Source organism: Augochlora pura, chromosome 4, assembly GCF_028453695.1.
Source record: "Augochlora pura isolate Apur16 chromosome 4, APUR_v2.2.1, whole genome shotgun sequence".
Taxonomy (NCBI): Eukaryota; Metazoa; Arthropoda; class Insecta; order Hymenoptera; family Halictidae; genus Augochlora; species Augochlora pura.
The window spans coordinates 5,808,617-5,829,704 of record NC_135775.1 but is presented as its reverse complement, the minus strand read 5'-3'; the positions used below and the strand labels follow the sequence as shown (position 1 = coordinate 5,829,704).

The window sequence follows — 21,088 nt, the reverse complement described above, 5'->3', positions numbered from 1 at the left end:
GCACGTAGACGGCCGCGTCGATGCATCGGCATACGAGAACACCGAACAGTTTCTCGACGCGCGTCAATGTATCGATCCCGTGACAGACTAATCAATTGATATATTGTTTTGTCGATCCCGCCGCATGCGCCACCGTCGAACAGTACCCCGTCAGGCAAACCCTATGACGCGGAGCTCTCCAGTAATGACGGCACTTCCAGCACTTCGGAACTTGAATAGGCAATTAATCGACTTTACAGACGGGGGACGCATACCGGATTACGAGGCGATCGACTCGTACCCTCGACGGCTGCGATACAATCAACTGTCTCCGGTGTCGAGGAACTTTCTGCGCAGACAGGAGGAGGATTATCCGAGCGACTACGGTCTACAGTCGGACGGTTTCGGCAGGGGCCGCGAGTACGAGCCGTCGTCGCGCGATTTTCCCGCGAGCAGAAGCTGGCCGGATATCTCGTACAAGTACGGACCGCCTTGGAACATGGAGGAGCGACCATTGATGACGTACGGCTCGGAGAAATGGCCGTGGAGGCAGCCGCAGGCCGAGGCGAAGTACTGGGCTCAGAGAAGCAAGTTCCATCCTCTGGAGAAAAGCTACTGGTCGCCGTTGATCAACGAGGATCCCGAGGACCCCGAGGACCCCGAGGACCTCGCCGTGCAGGAGAAGATGCAGCCGCCGCCGAGGGTCCATCATTCCTGGGACAGGAACAGGTCGGTAGGGTTTTTAATGCGAATGAAACCTTGATAGGGCGTTGCGTGATGTTTTATGAAAGGGTTGAATGTGTATATTCGGCTCTTGATATATTTGACTTATCGATATTCAGACATGATCTCAAAGTAGACACTTCAAGCTTTCATTCGAGCCTAATAACATTAGAAAATTCCTATGGATATGCAATCGATTCGAAATGTCCCTTTGAAGTAAAGTCATTTTTCAGGTTTTCGATTTATCAATTTTTCAACACGATCACGATTTTTCTTTCAAATACAAATGTTCCTGCTTTAAAATAGACATCTCAAGCTTTTATTTAGCCCCAATAATAGTAAACATTTCTCAAAGAAATGCAACTTAAAATCGATTCAAGTGGTATTCACTTTTCATTCAGTTATCAATGCCACTTTATCAATTTCTAAACAACAATCTCAAACTTCCTTTCAAAGCAAATTCACTCCATGTTAAAGCAGTCACTGCCAGCTTCCATTGCAGCAGTCTATCACAGACAGCCGAGCTTCCTAAGAAATTTGTCACTCCGTTGAACACAGGCGCCCGATATGAAAATTAACTAGTTCCGAATTATCAGTGCACGCGAAACTAGTTCCCTAACCACGAAATAACAAGCCGGTCTCTGAAACTTGCCGAACAGATCTTCCTGGCCGATGGACAACAGCTTGAAGGTCTACGCGCCCTGGGATCAGTCCGAGAGATCGATGAAACACTACGACCACAATGAACCGAACCTCGTGCCCTGGGAGAAGCCGAACAATCACACGGACCCGAACAGATCCTCGAAGCACGAGGCGAAACAGAAGATAGTGCTGCCTCAGATTACGATGAAGACATGGAACAGCTTAACTTCGGATCCGGCGACGTGGCCGCACAAGTTGCCGGGCGCGAAACCGTGGCCGAAGGACGAGAACGGGAAGTCGTACAACCCTAACGCGGACCTGGTGAAGAAGCTGGGCCTGGACAAGCAGGACAACGGCTCGTGGTCGAAGGAGGAGTCCGAGAAATCGAACTCCGAGAAGAAGTCGAAGGACGACAAGAGCAGACTGTACGGCTCGAAGGAGACGTCGAAGGAGGACGAGCTATCTCGGCCGGGGTCTTTCGATTACAAAAAGCCCGGCAGCGAGAGGAGCAACTTCAGCGACTATAAAACGAAGCCCGACGACGCTTCCAAATCCTGGACTATTTTGGAAGAGGGCAAGAGCCGAAAGGAGTGGGCCAAGTCGGATTCGCTTCAGAACGACGACGCGGGTGCCTGGAGGAGGAAGCACGAGGAGAAGGCGACCTGGAGCAACGAGCCGCCTGCGTCCTTGCCCAAGATCCAGTCCGTAGGCGCCTGGGTGATGTCTGCCGACCAATCCACGTGGAAGCCTTACCAGATGAAGCCTGTGGAGTCCCCTGACGATAACACCGCTCGTAGATGGCCCAAGACGAAGGACAAGTGGCCAGCGAAAGGGTCCTGGACGGACAAGGTGAACGACTCCTGGATGGATCGCGACGAGCAGAGCTTGTGGCCGGAGAAACCCGATATCTGGAAGCCCAGCAAGGCGGGCTCCTGGTTCTCCAAGACCTCGAAGAACAAGGAAGGGGAGTGGATGACCAAGCCGGAGTCCTCTTGGACCGCCAAGCTAGCGGAGAACGAGTCCTGGCCTGCGAAGGCGAACCCTGGACCCTGGTCCAACAGGAACACGAAGGCATGGGGATCGAAGGCGACGAACGACGACGTTGCCAAGTTTAATGGAGACTCCTGGCCTGTTAAGGTCAAGGAGGAGTCCTGGAAGAACGGGGATACTTGGCCTAGGAAGACGGCTGAGAGGAATGGATGGGGCTCGAAGAACAACGAGCTGACGCCATGGCAACAGAAGATCAATGACGAGTGGAGCTACGGGAAGAGCAGCACTGGCACCTGGCCTGCCAAGTGGAAGCAGTTCGCGTATCACAGGTAGGCTATGAGTCGAGAGCAGAGCTGTTCAATGTACCCTGCGGCGGCTAAGGGTGAGCCATAGGATGATCGTCCTATCGACGTTATCTATAATCTATCTCTGCCATTGTCTTCAACCAGTAATGTATAGTTAAGTAGAGTAGAGTTCTATAAGGAGTTAAGGAAGAGTTAAAGTTCGTCGACCCTTAATTTCCCGATCGCAAGCGACTTTCGTAGAACCCCCTCTACAAACAAATGCTTTTGGGCTTGATAGGGTGACAGCGATGCCAATTTCGAAGCCAGGCACGACAGCGGACGCGTCCTCGGCGAAGTCGAAGAACGCGTTCGTCGCCGTGTCGGCGGTCTCTTCCCAGAAGTCTCCGGGCAACGAGTGGAGGAAATCGGAGGACGACGCCAGAAGCGAGAACTCGAGATCGGAGGACCAGGACCGCAATCAGCTGCAGGTGGGTCTGGAGCGACCCATCTACGCCTGGAAGAAGGACGCCGGGACCAGGTCGGGTACGACGAAAGGGAACAGCACCGACCCGCTGGAGAACGAGCTCGAGGCACTCAGGCAAATAGACTTCTGGTCCTCGTACAAAGAAAACGACGCCGAGGTGAGCCTTGATCGCGTTTCATTAAATTGCATTCCGCGGCCTTGCACGCGTCCACGGTCCTCCGCCGATCGTTTCCTCTCCTCGACGCTTAATTGAATCTGTTCCCGGTGAATTAATATCGGGTGCACGCGAACTAATTCGCCGGTGAAAGTTCGCGGCGGGTCGCAATGCCGCGCGGTCGAGTTTTAAGGTGATTGGATGGCCGGCGCACGTGTGCAACCGAGACCTCCTTGCATCGGAATTGGAAACCGGGGTCTCTCACGCTTCCGGCCGCGTTCCGCTTCTCTGGTCCGATCGATTTCAAACGTTCCCGCGAAAAATTCAATTAAGCCACGCCGCACTGCTACCTGTACCGAAAAGGTGGCCGTGGCGCAATTCTCCAAGTACGCGGGGGGTGTACGGTAAGGCTGGGATATCAAGCTCGGAAAGAGGATGGTACGGGAAGAGGTGCCGAGTCACATTTGGTCTAAATTAAATTAGGGCACCTCAGACGTTATGACAAAAAGGTAAAAGGTTTCGTTGTTAGAAATGAATGGTTAAACTGTGTGTTACTTGTCCGAGAATACTTTATTGAAAAGATGTATCGTAAAATGTTCGCAAAGAAAAGCCTTTCGCAGTTCCTACTTCTTACTACTTTTCTGCGAAAAAGAACATCCTTAGAAAAGAAGCCATTAAATACAGTCTTAGCAGAGTCTTCGCTCTTTAAAATGAGACAAAATAGACCACCGTCCGATCTTTCTTCGCGAAGTTGCAACAGCTCGAAGTTCCGCGACTGACATTCGTGACGAAGGGTTGAAACTTCGACGCGCGACGCCGTTGCAAATTTGATCGGAGCACTTTTCATTATTCGGACGTCTTCGACGGAAAGTCGGGGGGAGGTTCGCAGATTGCGTTTTGCCGGATCGGGAGGGGGGGCGTCCGGATTATTTATGCGGCCCGGTTTTCGTGATACGGAACCGAATGAAATCTGGACGAGGGAGAAATACCGCTGAAGGGACACGCGAGTTTCGAATTAGTTCTGGGCTGAACTGTCTTAAGGGGATTCGGAAGTTCGCAGGAATTAGATCCTGGTTCGATAGAAATACTGTTAAGGGGACAGGGTTCTGGATTACCGGGAGGATTAGGGGGGTGGTGGGGAAACATCGCTGATCCGGACTCTGCCGGGCTGAGGCGAATGAAAGGAGACCCTGTGGCACTCATTTTCCCTCGGGATCTTCATAATTCGATTAACGCTTCGGTCGATAATCTCCCAAATTGCTGGATCAGAATTAAGTACCCACGGTAAAAGAGCAGCAAACAGTGTTCCGCAAAAAGTTAACACCGTTTCTTAAAATGCTCGTCGCTTTAATTAACGTAAATATTGACTTAACGCGGAAGATGGCTCGGATATAGGACGGAATATCTTTACTGTCGTTGATAGTGAAACAAAAAATATATTAAAGAAAATTGCATTGATATTGCCGCTTTGTATTCGAAAGAATTTTTTTAGCAAAAATTGCGAAATTATTATACTGTTGTAAAATTTAATAGGAAACAAATTAAATCTCTTTGTATTTCTATTTATATATTTTGCATTACTAGTTTCCAATATAAAAGAAATATAACTGAAAAGAAATGACACATCGATTTGAGAATAGAAATATAATAACAGATATAGTGTCAGCAAGAGCCGAGTGTAAAGGGTTAAACAAAGAATTTCGAAACCTCCAAAAAATTATAGTCCGTATAATTTATTCATAAAAATATGCCTGTATCTAAATTTCACGTCATTTCAAGCTACAAAGGAAGGATAAACTCACCGCAGCGTTGAAATATATTCCATTCCCATTACCTGGCGTTACGAATAATACAATTCACTGTCTGAAAAATTACTATTGTTAATATTACGTCATATCGCGCTTTATCCTGCTATAAAATGTTACGATATTCAACAACAACGCTGGCAGAACGTTTCTTCTCGATGCCGGCAGTTAATTTATCAAAGGATGTTTCCCATCCGGTAAATATATTTAGACAATCATGATATAGTATTGTGTATTCCGAACTGCCAGGAGAATTGCGCTCAATATTCTGTTTGTTAATACGGTGCTTTGCGGTCGAGTATCGTGTCCGTTCCAACCATGATCTCAATTGAATGTTCGCCGAAGCCGATAACGTTTATAATACTGGGGAGCAGCTATCTCTCTCATCAACCGCCTCGTGCACTTTTCACTCGCAGAACAATGTACGTGTAATCAATAAAATCTCAATTTCGCTGGCCATAGCACCTAAAAATCCATTATACAACTTTTTGCAACAATTTTATACCGTGGAAAATAAACATTGAAAATACGAGACTAGGGAATAGTATTAAAATGAACGAAATTTGCGCGTTACTGAGGTGATGTTAGTATAGGTTAGTATAGTATGGTATATTCGTTATAGTATGGTGCATTAGTTAGTATAGTTACTGCACTAGCTATAGTTAGTGTATATTACCTATAGGTTTAATATAGTATATTAGTTATAGTATGGTGTACCAGTTAGTATAGTTACTGCACTAGCTATAGTTAGTGTATATTACTTATAGGTTTAGTATAGTATATTAGTTATAGTATAGTATACTAATAAGTATAGTTACTGCACTATCGACTGAATATACCAGTTTTAGATAAATAATACAGCAAAATCCGAAATGAATACATGTCCAAAATTCGCTTAACAAAATAATTATGCTGCTTCTGACAAGCAGAAAATATCCACAAATGTGCGTTAACATTCAAACGAACGATTTACACGGAAATGCGCTATTCACGGAATTTGAGAAGCGAAGCAAAATCGACGATCGAATTCACGGCAACTCGAAACCATGAAAGTCCGATAAAAACGGGGCGAATATTCGGCGGATACCTAATTGAAGAGGAACGAGCAGCGAGTTAAGGAAAAGCATGGTCGATCGCATAAAAATCCGGAAGTAGACTCCATCGAATAGAGCCCGGGGGCCGCTGGTTCCATGACCGATTCATCGGATCCAGTCTATCGGCGCGTTCCTTCTGACGGCCACGGGAGTTATGGCCGTTCCGGGGCGAAGTTGCGCGGGATTGGATCGCGTAGAAAAGTTCGGCGACGACTGGTCGCGCGAGTAAATCACTCCGAGCTCTCTCTCTCGGCCACGTCACGGAGTTCACTAACTGCTAATTCAGAAATCAGAGCTGTTTTCGGCGTTCTTCTTCCCGCGGACCGAAATCTAAATCTTGCGGACTCCGGTTTTCCGAAGAAGACGGATGGAAGTTCGGGTTTGAGAATTTTTCGGCTGCGACTGCGATAGCTGCAGCTGGCGACCTTTATGTAGAATTGTTCTACAGACTGTGCTGAACATGGAGGTATATTTTCTTATAATATTAGAAGTATTTTATTACGTTTAAATAATTTTTAGCATCGCGGAACTTCAAACATTTTAAGAAGAGTTATTTCTAATAATTGTAATCATTTATTGCAGTAATTAATTTTTATTTAATTATCATCTTATTGTAACACATTTTTTTTTAACTACCATTTCCTTTCAAAGAAAATTTTCGTCTTGTATAGAGTACTTTTCTCTGTCTGATCATTGATTGTCACCATACTACTTACAAACTCAAGTTGCCACTTTAAAAAGAAATTCAAACGATTCTATAGAGTTTAAACATTTTTTTTTCGAGATTCGTCACAACGCGACCTTGTAAAGGGAAGTCTGCTCTTTACAATGACCCCTCGGAAGTTGTATTTTCTCGCTTGGACTTGTTGCATTTTAAACGGAAAGTTTGACAGAAGGTGACTTTCGCTAAGCATATTTTTTACTCGAAGTGCAATAAAACCGTGAGAAAAAATCGTAGATCAACTTTCGAGGGCTCATTATAAAAGGGAAACTTCTCTTCGCGCAATCATGTCGAGAGGAACCCGGTAAAAATTTTATAAACTCCCTAGAGAGTCCACTGAATTCTGTAAAGTAGCAGCTTGAGTTTGTAAGTAGTATAAGGTCACCGTTGGTCAGGCGAATATAATAGGAGCACTGTACACGAAATAAATGCCAATGCAGCGCGACGATTTCGAAAAGGAATTTATTGAGTAACGCAGTTATTCAGTTACTTGAACATTTTATCGATATTAGTGAATTGAATTTATTAAAATGAATTTAATGAATTAGATTTATTAAAATGAATTTAATGAATTAGATTTATTAAAATGAATTTATGGATATTGAATTTATTAAGATGAATTTATTGAATTAAATTTCTTAAAATGAATTTATTGAAATAAATTTCTTGCAATAAATTTATTAAATTAAATATTTTAAAGTGAATTTAATGAACTAAATTTATTAAAATGAATTTATTGAAATAAATTTATTAAAATGATTACAACAAATTTGACTTATCGTTGGATCGCATGTTTAACAAATGTATCACATTCCACTCGGTCTCCCCTAATCATTTTATCTACTTGTTTCATCGCAATCGCTCTCGGGCGTCAGGTCTGACTAATGGCCGACCCGTATCACTTACAAGGAATATCTCTCATCTAAAAATGCGAACTGTACAAAACAACACGTTGCCGGTGCCCGTTTTCTTTCCTGCAGACTATTTCCCCTGGTACACGGTGAACATTGTCGGAAGAATGCCTCCCTCCGGATCATTTGTCTCCGCACGTCCCCGTTCCAAATTGATCCATTGTGGATCGTTTGTCTTTATCACCGCGACCCTCGAGCGTCTACTTCGGGAAGACTTTTACCAGGCCCCGGTCCCTTAAACTTTAGTTACCCGGACTTTAAGGAGAGGGGCTTCGAGCAACGTTGGGTCTTGGCTCTCAAATTAGTTCCCTCTGGTTCGGCAGCGGCGAGTAAACAGACCGGAAGTCGGTGAAATTCACCTCGATCCCGGGACACGATCGTCGAACTGCAACGGTTTTAATTCGTATTCGAGCGCGCCGAGAACGGAGAAAATTGAACGATCCTTCGTCGGCTGCGCGATTAACCCTCGAGGGAGAACGCTGCCCTAACGGTAAAAAAATGTATAGTTTTTTATTATCTTAGAGTCTTAAGTGGGTAGAATGTTATGGTAAAACGACATTTTGAGATGAGAATATTTAGCGATTGGAAGTAATGTTTTAGAGATCTTGCTTTATCAGAGAAAGAGGATTTATTGTAAAATTTCTGTTGTTTATATAGAATTTATATTTTTCAATCTGGCCGTCACGAAATCTTTGGAACTATTGTGTATAAAAGAAGCGAGCTCCGTTGGCGCGAAGTGACCTAATCAACGAACAGGCGATGCTCATTGGCTCAGCCGCCTTACAAATTTTTGTAAAAGGAAAAGTTACTTGAAATAACCTCAGGTATCTCCCATTTCCAAATTATTAGATATTTTTGGAACACACTATATACCAAAATTTCTTTAAACTTTTTAAAGACAGTTTGCATAAAATATTTTATAGAGCTACGCTTTTTCCCTCGTAGAAAATTATACTTATTTCGCTTCCAGTTCAGATTAAACTATTCGATAATCTACCATTTCACCTGTTAAAACTCGACGTCAGGTGACTTCGCAACTTTTAACACGATCGAATTATTTGATAGGAAAAGAGAGGCCCATCGATCAGAGTCAAATCGGATCTCGAGAATCGGCGCGAGGATCTAGCGAACTTGTCGATCACAGTCACAAAATGGAACGAGAAGGGAATAATTTAACATCACTGAACTTTTATTTATTTATTTATTTATTGGAGGGACCTGTTAAACAATATAAATTCATAATAAAATATCCATCGAACGTGGAAAACTAGAATAATAAATTGGTGATTTTCAGAGCCAATTGCCTGCCCTTATTTTTTATTTTTATTTTATTAATTAGACAGCGAATTTCATAAAAAAAATGTAAAAGAGTTCGCCAACACCGGTATTATATTTCCGTTCCAGCGCTACCTTTGACAGCGAAACCTTTTGATTCGACCCCAATTTGCGGACAGAAAATTCATTGTCCATTTTATAATTGCTCAAACACTTTCCACGCGTCATCGATGTATAAAATACCACCGTTTAGTAACGACAATACGAATTTGCCACGCTTCGACATATCGTCACGAGGCGTGGAAAATAATATTAAAAATTTGATTCGCGTGTTCCCTCAATTACACAGAATTGGAAAAAGAAAAAAGAAAAATTAATTCGAAAACGGGGGAATGTATTAGAAATTGTAAATCACCTCTCGCGTCAAATTGTACGTTAAGCCTAAATGTCTGTCGTCCGACAAAGATTAACCCTTTGCGGTCAAGTGGCGATTCTAAGGCGCCGCTAAAGACAATCATGTCACGTATAAAAATAATTTTGATTACATTTAATTATATTTAGAAAATTGTTCACCGCTGCACGAGTCACCAAATTCCATAATATACAAAACGCTCCGAGATATATAAAATAGCAACACTATAAATCGAAACAAGTATCTTGAATTTCCTCTTAAAACGGCTCCGACTGCAAAGGGTTCGTACGATCGGCAATCTTGGACGGCGGTATCGAGAAATCTCAAGTCGGTGTCCCGAGCATCGACTCCGAATAACAGACAGCTGCAATTTGTTTCTGATAGTCGAGGGATTCCAATAACTCGGCGGGCTGGGGAGGGGGGTGGAGGACCGAGTCCGTCGTCCGGCCTCCCGAGTATCTCCGAGCCGCCGGTTGCCACCGTACGCGATCGGAAACGTAGGAGCGCGAGGCGCGGCGCGACGCGACGCGACGCGGCGGAAGGAGAGTTTTATGTTCGGCACGCCCGCGGCCCGGCGAACTTTCGCAATCAGACCAAGGATCACGTAAGCCCGGGAGCCGCGCCGGAAGGAAACCATCGGTCACTTCCGGTGTGCTTGGTCGGACGGCGTCCGGGGGCACCGAGTCCGGGCACGTCCTCGTCAACGGATCCCGGAAATTGCGGCACGTAAAGGCACCGCCGCGATGCCCGAGGATTACTTCCAATTCGAGTGTCTTTCGAGCTGCACCAGCTGTTTCGCGTCCCCCTTGGCCGCTCTTAAATACCGTGACCGGCACACGCCTGCCACGCCGTTCGATCCCCCCCGCCGGAAATGGTCAACACTCGTTAATCCCGCGACGATCCACCCGGATCGCGCCAATTCCATCAGCGACTGCGAATTATAGCCGCCTTCCGGAATTTTCCCACCGGAAGAGCGAAGCTCGATCCGGGACCTGTCCGATCGGAGTTTCTTCCTCTGACCTTCTAGAGAATCGAAGGGTAGTTCTTTGTGATTTTTCTTGGACAAAATGGCGACTGCATATGGGCAAACATAATCGTCTTTATCAGCGACGCTGTTTTTCTTTATTGATTAAAATTAAGGAAGATATTATTCATTAGGGGATGATCTGATAATGTCTTTGAAGAGGTGTTATACTTTAATACTTTGCGGACGAGAGGCGACTCTCTTTTCGCTTGTATAATTGTATATAAATTATATTCGTATTATATACAAATTAAAAGAATTTGGAGAAAGAAATTTTCAAAAAAGAATATTATATATCTAATACAAGATTTAAAAATGTTGAGAGAATAATTTACGTCACAGAAATGTAACTTTCCAATTTTAATTTAACACATTCCACGCCATTGGATTTATCACCGTCGAAATAATGAGATATTATAGATAGAAAACTAAAGCATAAAACAAAGCAATTCGTTAAATTATCGTACACACAATAATCGATTATCACGGACAATGTATCAATCTTCCGCCGAAACGTCGAATGGTTAAACGAGAAGACGAACAAAACCGTCTCCTCGCGGAGCGCGTTAAACAAAGCACTTCGACTTAACGAAATTCTGATTGTCGCGGCCGTCAAAGCGTTACCGTCGTTCGGCGGTTTCTCTCCGAGGTGTCCGTAATAATTTAATCGCCCGCTGTCCAATCAATTCCCGAGACAACGAAGTCCCGCGGAGTCGAAGATCCCGAGGCTTTTCCATTGTCCACCTGTATAATTAATTTCCATAGAGAACAATGCTTGGCGGGCAGAACAAAGATCTGAGGATCCTTCGTGTTTCTTTTCCACAGAAGAGATCGGCGACGACGGCGACGAGCGGGGAGAAGACGACGACGACGACGGCGCCAGCGAACGCCACATCGACGTCGTCGCAGCGACGGGGATCGTCGGGCGTCGCGACGCCGAACAGCGACCTGCTCGACACGAATCGACGAACGATCTCGATGAAATAGGCTCGGAAAGTGGAACCTCGTCGTTGATCAAGATCGACGAACCGAGGCCGACGTGTTACCGGTCCGCGTTCTCCGTTCTCCGTCACCTTTGGCAGAGTAGGCTGCCGCGACGTCTCCGAGCAATCTCCAACGACCCCCATGACACCCGCGCCTTGACCCTCCTCCCCTCGATTTTCTAATCCGATCGGCGACAGTGCACCAACATCGCGATTCCTCTTCGCGCCGGCTGTGCGTCGATCGAGATCCAGATCGGACGTCCGGATCTCGACGCGATCTATCCGAAACCGCTCGATCGACCACCTGCATCGATCGGATACCGACCGGATCCCAAAGTGATCGGACGCAGAGATCGAGGTTCCGAACCTGTTCCAAAGAGAAACTTTTAATCATTGACCGATTTAGATCAGTGATTTTATTGGCCGTCGATTGAAATACGTGACTTTGTCTAGATCGGTGCTAGTGATCAGATGTTCGCACTTTCATTTTTAATTAATATGTAGCTATTATAGCAGCAGACTGCGGATTTCATTTTGAGGTTAATTTATTCAACTAAATTAATTCTTATTTAATTTAATTATATTAAATTGATCAGAGGTGGACTTTCTATCGATCTTTAGAAGTTGATGTCTTTGTTTGCGATTTTATATGAGCGAGCCTCGCGTTGTCAAAGAGCTGAATGAATTATTTTTTATCCGATGAAACCCTTGCATTGTAACAACGAGGCGGACTCGCGATGAAAATTGACAATTAACATTGTATTTTATCAATTATTGCAGCTACATTATTTGATCCCTTTTTGGCAAAGTGAATTTCACAATTTAATAACACATGTGGCTGCATTTATTTTAATTGTCATACATCGGTTTTCTTGTCGTTATTTCGAAAATATTCAACCGTTTATCTGCAATTTTAAAAGCATCCTTAAAAAATTGCAAATATATAATACGTTTAAAAAGCACAAGAAAATCCGCAGTCTAAATTACGAAGCTTTGACTTTCGCGTACATCACGGCGCGTCGTTCGCTGGAAAATTGCCGAGCTTGCCTGAAACGTTGTCATCTTAAAAACCATGGGTCGACTGATCACAAAGACCGTGACAACAGAGCGCATCGCCAAGAGACGTTCCGGATCCTCGAGAAAGTCCGTCGCGGAATGGAAACCGCGCCGCCGCCGAGCGTGACACGCAAACCGCCGGGCACCGATGAATTTCCGAGTGGGGTTGGCTGTATTTTTGTACGAGAGCCTCTTTCCTATTCGAGACCCGCGTCGCCCCCGCGCCCGCCCTGCCCCGTCCCCCCGGCCATATTTTCCCTCGTAAAGGATCGAGCTAAACGGTCCTTCGTTCCGGTTTGCTCGAGATTCGAATACCAACTTGCCGCGGGTAAAGAGCCCTTTCTCAGCGCGTCGATTCGAGCACGAAAACCCCGGGAATCGATTTTCACGGACGGCACTCGGCGCCCGAGTTCCTTCTTCGATCCCTTGGAAAACTCTGCCGGGAAACCAGAAAGATGTAGGAGGAAGAGAGAGAGAGAGAGAGGGAGGGAGGGAGATTCAAAGAGGACTCACTCGAGATCGGAGTGCCTTCCGTGGGAAGAAGGATTGCTGTTTTCCCGGAAGGGACCGGCTTCGAGGAATCGGACTCTCGCGGCAGATTTGCTGGAGGATTTGGTCGCGTCAAAGGGGGAACGTCCGCCTAGAATTAGACCGGGGCCGGCTTTTACGGGGTTGATGCAAGAGCCCTTTCAAGGGAACCGTTATTTCGCGTCGGTGTTCAGGGGCGGACCTTCCCCCGAAATCAGCGGCGGTATTTTTTCGTCGGGGTTGAGCCACGGGATCCTGGGCTACCAAATGCTAATGGCAAACTGTTAGTGTCCTTACGAGTGCTTTACCTTTATTGCGGTAGCTAACTTCGTTCAACCTTCGTTTCCTGTATCGTTACGTATATATTATACATAATTTTAAAATGATTTGTACGCGAGGAAAGCGAAGAGAAATTGATGTTAACCCTCGGACGAGGGTGAGACCATTGCGACCCAACTTCAGTCGCTGATAATTAATTATGTAAGGACTGCATAGTTCGGTAAAATTATCTTTAAAAAATGCAATATTTTCTGCATTCGTATTACGATGTAAAAGCTTCTTTATTGTTGGAGATGTTAGAGTTACAAATAATTGTGCTGAACGAAAATAATTGTGCGGAAAATAGTGTAAAATTTATCAATTTGGAGTCAAGAAAATATTGAAAGGATGCAGAAATGTTTGAAAAATATTACTGCGTCTATATCGTGTAAAAACAATTCATTTGTTATTGCAAATATCAAGCACGAGTGATTCTTGCCGCTTTCTTCGTGAGGTATTATGTAAAACGCGGCACGAATCATCTGCGTCTAAAAATATAAAAATAGCGCCACTGCACGTAGTGACAAAATGTCCAAACTGTTCGCCAAAATTATCTACATGTGATACACGCGACAACGTTGAGATTTATTACTGTGATACAGATGGCGACAGTATGCTAATTCCGCTAAAATTCTAATTCAGAGGCACTGCACGTAGTGGCAAAACGCTGAAACTAGTAGACAAATGATCAACACTTGATTTTAGCTAACAGTTTCAGCGTTTCGTCGCTAGACTGATTGGCGCTGTACGGATTTCTGAAAAGTGTTTTGAAATCTCGCCGCAAGAAGCGCTGTCATCGCTGGTGCAATTCGCCGTGTCGGTAATACTTGGCTAATAGTTTGAGCATTTCGCCGTTTACTAATTGGCGCTGTATAGGTCCTCGAACTGAACTTCGCAATTTTGCCACAAGAGGCGCCACTTGTAATACCGCGCGAATTATCTGATACATTTAATTGAAATTTTATTCTATTTTAAAAAATTGCTATATTCGAAAATCGATGATTTGACGAAGCCATTTTCCGAGGGTTAATAGACGACTTATTTATGTAACAAAACTATTTTAAATGCACGATTTAGTTACATTAAATGCGTAATTTAACACTGAATTAATAGAACCGTGAAAATGATGTTGTAATTATCGATGAGGAAAGTGTAGAGTTTTGGGGCCACTGATTCTTTTGAAACTTCGTACATTTATAGATCTCATTGTCCTGTTTTCGAATAAATACCACTGTAACAGCAGGCAGTTGATAGTTTCTTAGATAATTGCAATTAAACTTTCATTATTGAAAAGAAATCTTGGTAGTTCAAGTAACGAATTCAAGATATTCGAGAACCATTTATCAGAATTTCATTACAACAATGAAACTTGAATAAATTCTTAATAAACTATCGGCTATCTATCCCTGCAATTGTAATTGTAAAAGTTTCAACAAAATCACTACCCCAGAGACCTTGCACTCTCCTCGTTATAAAAATGTTTTCGTGGACAATTGTTATTATTCAGGTCCATTTTGTGATAAAAATTGTGCAATGTCCTGATAAATGCGCTCCCGTTATTTTATAAGTCACTTTTAGTGGTCGCTAGTTCCAGTGTTAAACACATACAGCAATTGACAAATATATGTGGACACAGTTTCTTTGAAATTGCATTGAACCAATTAAATTTGTTTAAAATGTCAGAGCAACTAATTTTGAAAAATCATGATCTGGTGCTGCAATTAACTATATGCTTGGATAGAAAAATTGAAAGACATATTTTCTGTCATTCCACTCAATTAAAATATTCGCAAAATTTTGGTATCCATTCTACAATTAATTAGTCTTTTTTTATGGCATTGAAATTTGAATCGCTTGCACCGATCGTTTGAGAATGTATTTTGAAAGGTGTTCACCTGCATTTGTCCACGCCTGCAGTTTAACGTAGTTCGAAGACCGCGTCGAGGCGGGAGAGAGTTATAAGCTAAACAAAGCGTAGATGCACAGCGAACAACGACAATAGTAATTGCTTAGACACACCGAAGCAGAGAGGAATGGGTTGCCGATGAGAGGGATAGTGAGAATGGTCGCGTGTCGATTGCCACGGTTCGAACGCGTCGTCCGCTGTAAAATAAGAGAGATATTCGAAGGAGGCGCTAATGAACTTGTTGGATGTTGCTCCGAGAGTCGACCAGCTTGTAAATCAGTCTTTGATTCGGTAAATGACCGCTCCGATTTCCGGGCGAGTCGACACCACTCGGTTTATTCGTTGTTTTTTTTCCCCTCCCCTATTGGTTTGTAGTTCGATTGCGGATCAACGATCTGTAGTAACGGCGACGAATTAGATCGTGGCGTTTAAGTGTTTGTCACTCGAGGTGAACCGCTTTCCCAACCATCGTTCGTATTATTCGGTTCTTCGTTTTCGCGCTTGTATGGGTGTTGTTGGCGACGTGTGGGAGGGGAGCATGGGGCGGCATGGATACGCAAACACACGCACACGCAGTTGTACACGCACAGAACAGCGTAGAATAGATGGGATACGCGAGGGGTACGACGGTGTATGTCCTCGAATTTTCCGGGTTCATGGAAATTCGTGTACCTTTATAGGATCCTCTGTATCTACCCGTACCGTAGGATATCGATTTAAGGGAAACGAGAGAATAAATGTCGTACGATGTACTTTCGACCTGTTCCTTGCGTTTCGTTCTTCTACCCCCACGAACCTAATTCCTGACAGCCGATTCCAATATTCCATCGAAAATCATAGTTTCATGTAACATCGAAATATCAGTTTCACTATTTTTATTGAGAATTTTATTTGGATTTACTATTTCTGCCTCTATCTTTTTTTACTATCTGTCTTAAATATTTAACCTCTCAGGCACGACGCGCCACTATAGTGATAATTAGCACTATAGTGGTAATTATTAAAGTAAACGCTTAAAGTGAAAGTGTGTATGTACAATACACTAAGAAAAGAATATATGTAATTAATACTATATATAGCTATACGGAAAAAATATATATTAACAAAAATGGTAATTTAGTTATGAAAAACTTTATTTGCGCAAAATTCAGCCGTTTTTAAAAGGTTAATACGTCGTGAGGTGAAATAGTCTTTCAAAGTGGTCGATTTCTAGCTTCTGCTTTACAGAGTTGAGAGAAAGTTTATTAATTTCGTAATATCTTCGATACCTGAATATCTCATCTAACACAACTTAATAATTTAAATTCTTTTGTCACATTTTCGTTGCCACGTAACAACTGTGTTATAGTAACTAAGTGTTATAATAAAAATAAATAGTAGAAGTTCAAACACCATTTAAGTCGCGGACTTGTTAATGAAACTTTTAAATCGATAAAATCGGAATTTACTTCGATAAATCAATGATATCATAATTCTTATAGAAAATATTGCTCAATGAAGGAAAAGGAATGAAGAGGAAACGAACTTTGCGATTACTCGGAACAGCTGGAAATTGCAAAACTGACGACATGACGAGACTGATCACAAACAAGTGATCGGTGGCTGATAATAACTCTTTTCTTTTAATGGACACCGCCTAGTGCGGCGATAAATAGATCACTAATGGTTTGTAACTTAACAGATAACAATGAATGTCTCGGATTAGTGTAAAAATTATAACATAATCCACCGCGGTAAAACATTAAATAACAATCTCCTTGTTGAAGGTTACCGATATAGAATATTGATACGTGATGTCAGAAAGTAATCTCGGAATCGATCGATTCAAATTAGATAAAGAGAATCTGCCATTGAGCCTTTTATCTACATCTTTTCCTTTTTTTAAAACTTAATTGTAAATTAAGATTATATTATTAATACTTTAATTTCAAATTAAAATTACTTTAATATCAGTATTTTAAGATTAACTTAAAATTATATTAATATTTTAAGTTTAAATTAGAATTATATTAATATCAATACTTTAAGTTTAAATTAAAATGATATTAATATTAATATTTTAATTTTAAATTACTATTGCATTAATATTAACATTTTTATTTTAAATTAAAATTACAATAATATCAATACTTTAAGAGTATCTTAAAATTATATTAATATTGACATTTTAAGTTTAAATTAAGATTATATTAATATCAATACTTTAATTTCAAATCAAAATTATATTAACATTAATATTTTAATTCTAAATTAAAATTAGGTTTTTATGAATCCTAAAAAACCTAAACTTCGTATGCACATCAGATGTAGTATGAATAAACGACCGTGAGAAATCATGCATCCTCCAGCCTTTTAATAAATTCATTATTAAACTCATTATTCAAGGTTAAACTTATTATTCACCTACAACCCTCGAACACTTCTCTAAAACACAAGAACACGTGCCCTGATTTTCACCTTCGTCGTTCTACCATCCAGACCGTCGATCAACATGACAGGCTTATGCAAATCAACGCAAACACGAAACAGACCGCGCACCCGAATTTCGGCAAGGCCAAACTCTTGGGAACTATGTTTGCGGAACTGTTACATAAAACCCATAAAAGATAGTTTTATAACATAATCACGGGTCGGAGAAATATCTCCGTTTTTCTACCAAGTCCAATACAAACAAACTGTGATTTTGCTATATTATAATCGGGCTCGTAATTCTGCCTAAAATGCGGGATAATTAGTATGTTTTATATTGAGAATGTCAATGTTCGATAATTGTTTCTTTTAAAAAATAATGTTATAACCCTACGGTTCAAAAATAATAATTATGCTGTCTGAGAATAAACATTAGTGTACAAGGATTAGATCAGAATAATATTAATTTGATTTAATTTTTACAAAATGAAATAATTAATGAATGGAACTTTTGACGTTCTTTATCTGTTGTTTGGCCCATCTTGACATAACCTTGCATAATCGATACGGAATAAATAGTATATTGAACGCTGTGAATGTCAATGTCCCATAACTGTTCCCTTTAAACAATAACGTTGTAGCTCCTCGGTTAAAAGATAATAATTACGCTATCCGAGAGTCAACTTCAATGAACAAAGATTATACAAAAAAAAAAGAAAATAATTTGACACGGATCGATCAACATAAATTCGAAGAATTAATGGAACTTTTGACGTCCCTTATCTGTTGTTCAGCAAATCTTTCTGCTAATTCACGTTTTATTCCGCGAGTCTACTAAATAGCTTGATTTATGGTCATTTAAGCAATCGCTGGATATTAAAGATTGCCGCACAGATTTCAAGATAACCGGGGCGTTATCGTGGTACGAAACGACGAAGCTCCCACGAGCACATAATAATTAATAAGAACAAACACTGCTAATCTTCGTCCAATTGTGGATCCCGGGTCATACGGGATATATATATAACAGCGGATGTATCGTGGTCGCCGATTGTGACAGTGTCCCGATCGCTGATTGAACACGGTCGCTGCTAATTCGGTTGCCATGGCATTTACGCAAATCCTGGTGGTCACCGGGCTGCTGGCTGTCCAGCTGTTGGAGGTCCAGGGTCATGGGATGATGCTGGACCCTGTGTCCAGGAGCAGCGCTTGGAGGAAAGGGTTCCCCGTTGAGCCTAACTACGACGACATGGGTCTGTTCTGTGGAGGATTTGCCGTAAGTATATTGAAATGATCGATAGATCGCGAGACTACTGCAAAATTGAATGTTTTTAAATTCTTTGACAAGTCTTTAGTGATTTTTATGTCGACTCATTTTTACCATTAACCCTTTGACTACGGCAGACTTGATACGCACCGGCCTTACTACTAAAAGACTTGTAGGAAGTGGAAGTATTATCAGTGATATGAGTAAGAGATCTGAGTACTATTACTCAGGCAATGTTTAACATTTCGCAGTGAAAAAATTACTTTTAATTATATACTGTATTAAATTTAAAATAATTTACTCATTAAGAAAAATAGGTCCATTCCGTTGGTTAGAAAAAATTCATAAAGATCATCTGTCTTCAGACACTTTGCACTCGAAGCTATTATAAAAAATAATATGCATATAAAATAAAATTTTGCTAATTATACAACAGTTACTCCTGACTACCTAACAATCTCTTGAATATAAATAGACGTGATAATATAAAAGTTATTTTGTAACATGATATAACTATTTTTAATGGCAAGAGTCACCATTCGAGGATAAAGGGTTAACAATTTATAATTGACAAATACTATATCTATTTTACGTAAAAGATCTTGTCTAGGGATATTTAACCCTTTGCACTCCAGATCATTTCAAGCCTAGATCTAAAATAGCTATTTTAACCAGCTGCATTTCCATTTTATATAACTTAGTACAATTTATGAATATGAAATTGAGTCTAGTGAATCATAATACTGTCAAGCTTTTAACAATCTTTTAAATAGAAGGGTCTTTGATAATGTCAAAATTATTTTGAAAATGATATAACGATTTTCATTGGCGCCTCAGAGGTGAATAATTTAATGTTTCGCTTAGCGCCCGAAGACTGCAGCAAGAGATACACGGTTGTCAGAACGTCGCCTAGGAAAAGGGGCAGTCTCTGAACAATGACGTCGCCTTCTAACAATTCAATTGTCTATTACAGGTTATGTGGGATCAAAACGGTGGACGTTGCGGTCTCTGTGGCGACGACTATGCCATGAGTACACCCAGGCCCAATGAGAACGGCGGAATTTACGGAAGAGGCGTGATCGTGAAAGAGTAAGGATCGTTTTCACAGCTAATTCGTTGCATTTAATTTAAATAGTGGACATTATTTTCCGGTAGATCTACTATCATGTGACATTTATAAAAATTCGAGTTGCAAAATTTCTTTAAATGGAAACAAAATTTCTCGACTTTGTGGAAAACAGATTCCGAAATTCTCTTCAATTAAATCTCTCAATTTAAATCTCTAGCTACGTAAATGTTTAAAAAGCTGTGAACAATCATCGGTAACTAATAATACATCAGAGGACATTAAATTCACTTCCCTTAGACTATAGTATCATGAATCACTATCTCAGGTCCAAACCATAAAATTGCAAAAATATCTAACCCCAAAAAATGTTCATAATGGATTCGAATCAGAGGTTCACAGAATTTCTCTGCCAAAATTGAAACAATCGCTACAAAGGTAACAATAATGCGACAGGTACAGCCGTGGCCAGACGATCAACGCGTACGTGAAGTTGACCGCGAACCATAAGGGAACCTTCACCTTCCACCTGTGCAAGCTTTCGGCGTCCAAAGAGAGGGAGTCCGAGGATTGCTTCAACCAGTATCCTCTTCAGCTGGCTGAAGGCGGCTACGAGAAAGTGGTCCCGGCGGATCAGTTCGAGTTCAACGTGGCGCTTCGCCTTCCCAACGATCTCACCTGTAAACAGTGCGTGATCAGGTGGACCTACAGAACCGGCAACAATTGGGGACAGTGCCCGGATGGAACCTCGGCCCTCGGCTGTGGCCCTCAGGAAACCTTCAAGAACTGTGCCGACGTTTCCATCTCGTAATCACCTAAATTTTAACGAAACTAGCTAAATTACTACCGGCTGAACAAATTGAACGAAATGATTTATAAATAAATTTTATATCTATTTGAAACAATTGGTACACTTCTGAAATAATTATTGTCTGATCCTAAGCATTGATACATTGCACAATTTGTCATTTTTATAGATTAGTTATTGCTCCAGCGTAGGTATTGGTTGTTAAAATATTAAATAGTTGTTAACATATTAATATAAAATGCCTGATTA

The 21,088-nt window shown here is 41.8% G+C and overlaps 2 protein-coding genes across 2 annotated transcripts; both read left to right on the top strand.

The window, feature by feature from the left end:
• The first annotated feature begins 241 nt into the window (after window positions 1–241).
• Window positions 242–16,043, top strand: LOC144468960 (uncharacterized). Its single transcript, XM_078178786.1, has 4 exons — window positions 242–708; window positions 1,362–2,663; window positions 2,917–3,259; window positions 11,324–16,043. The coding sequence occupies exons 1-4, from the start codon at window positions 479–481 to the stop codon at window positions 11,483–11,485; spliced, it is 2,037 nt and encodes a 678-aa protein (XP_078034912.1). The 5' UTR covers window positions 242–478; the 3' UTR covers window positions 11,486–16,043.
• Window positions 16,044–18,767: 2,724 nt separating this feature from the next.
• On the top strand, window positions 18,768–20,886 carry LOC144468905 (uncharacterized). Its single transcript, XM_078178708.1, has 3 exons — window positions 18,768–18,974; window positions 19,939–20,054; window positions 20,488–20,886. Exons 1-3 carry the CDS (start codon window positions 18,804–18,806, stop codon window positions 20,840–20,842), a joined length of 642 nt encoding a protein of 213 aa, XP_078034834.1. The 5' UTR covers window positions 18,768–18,803; the 3' UTR covers window positions 20,843–20,886.
• The last annotated feature ends 202 nt before the right edge of the window (window positions 20,887–21,088 follow it).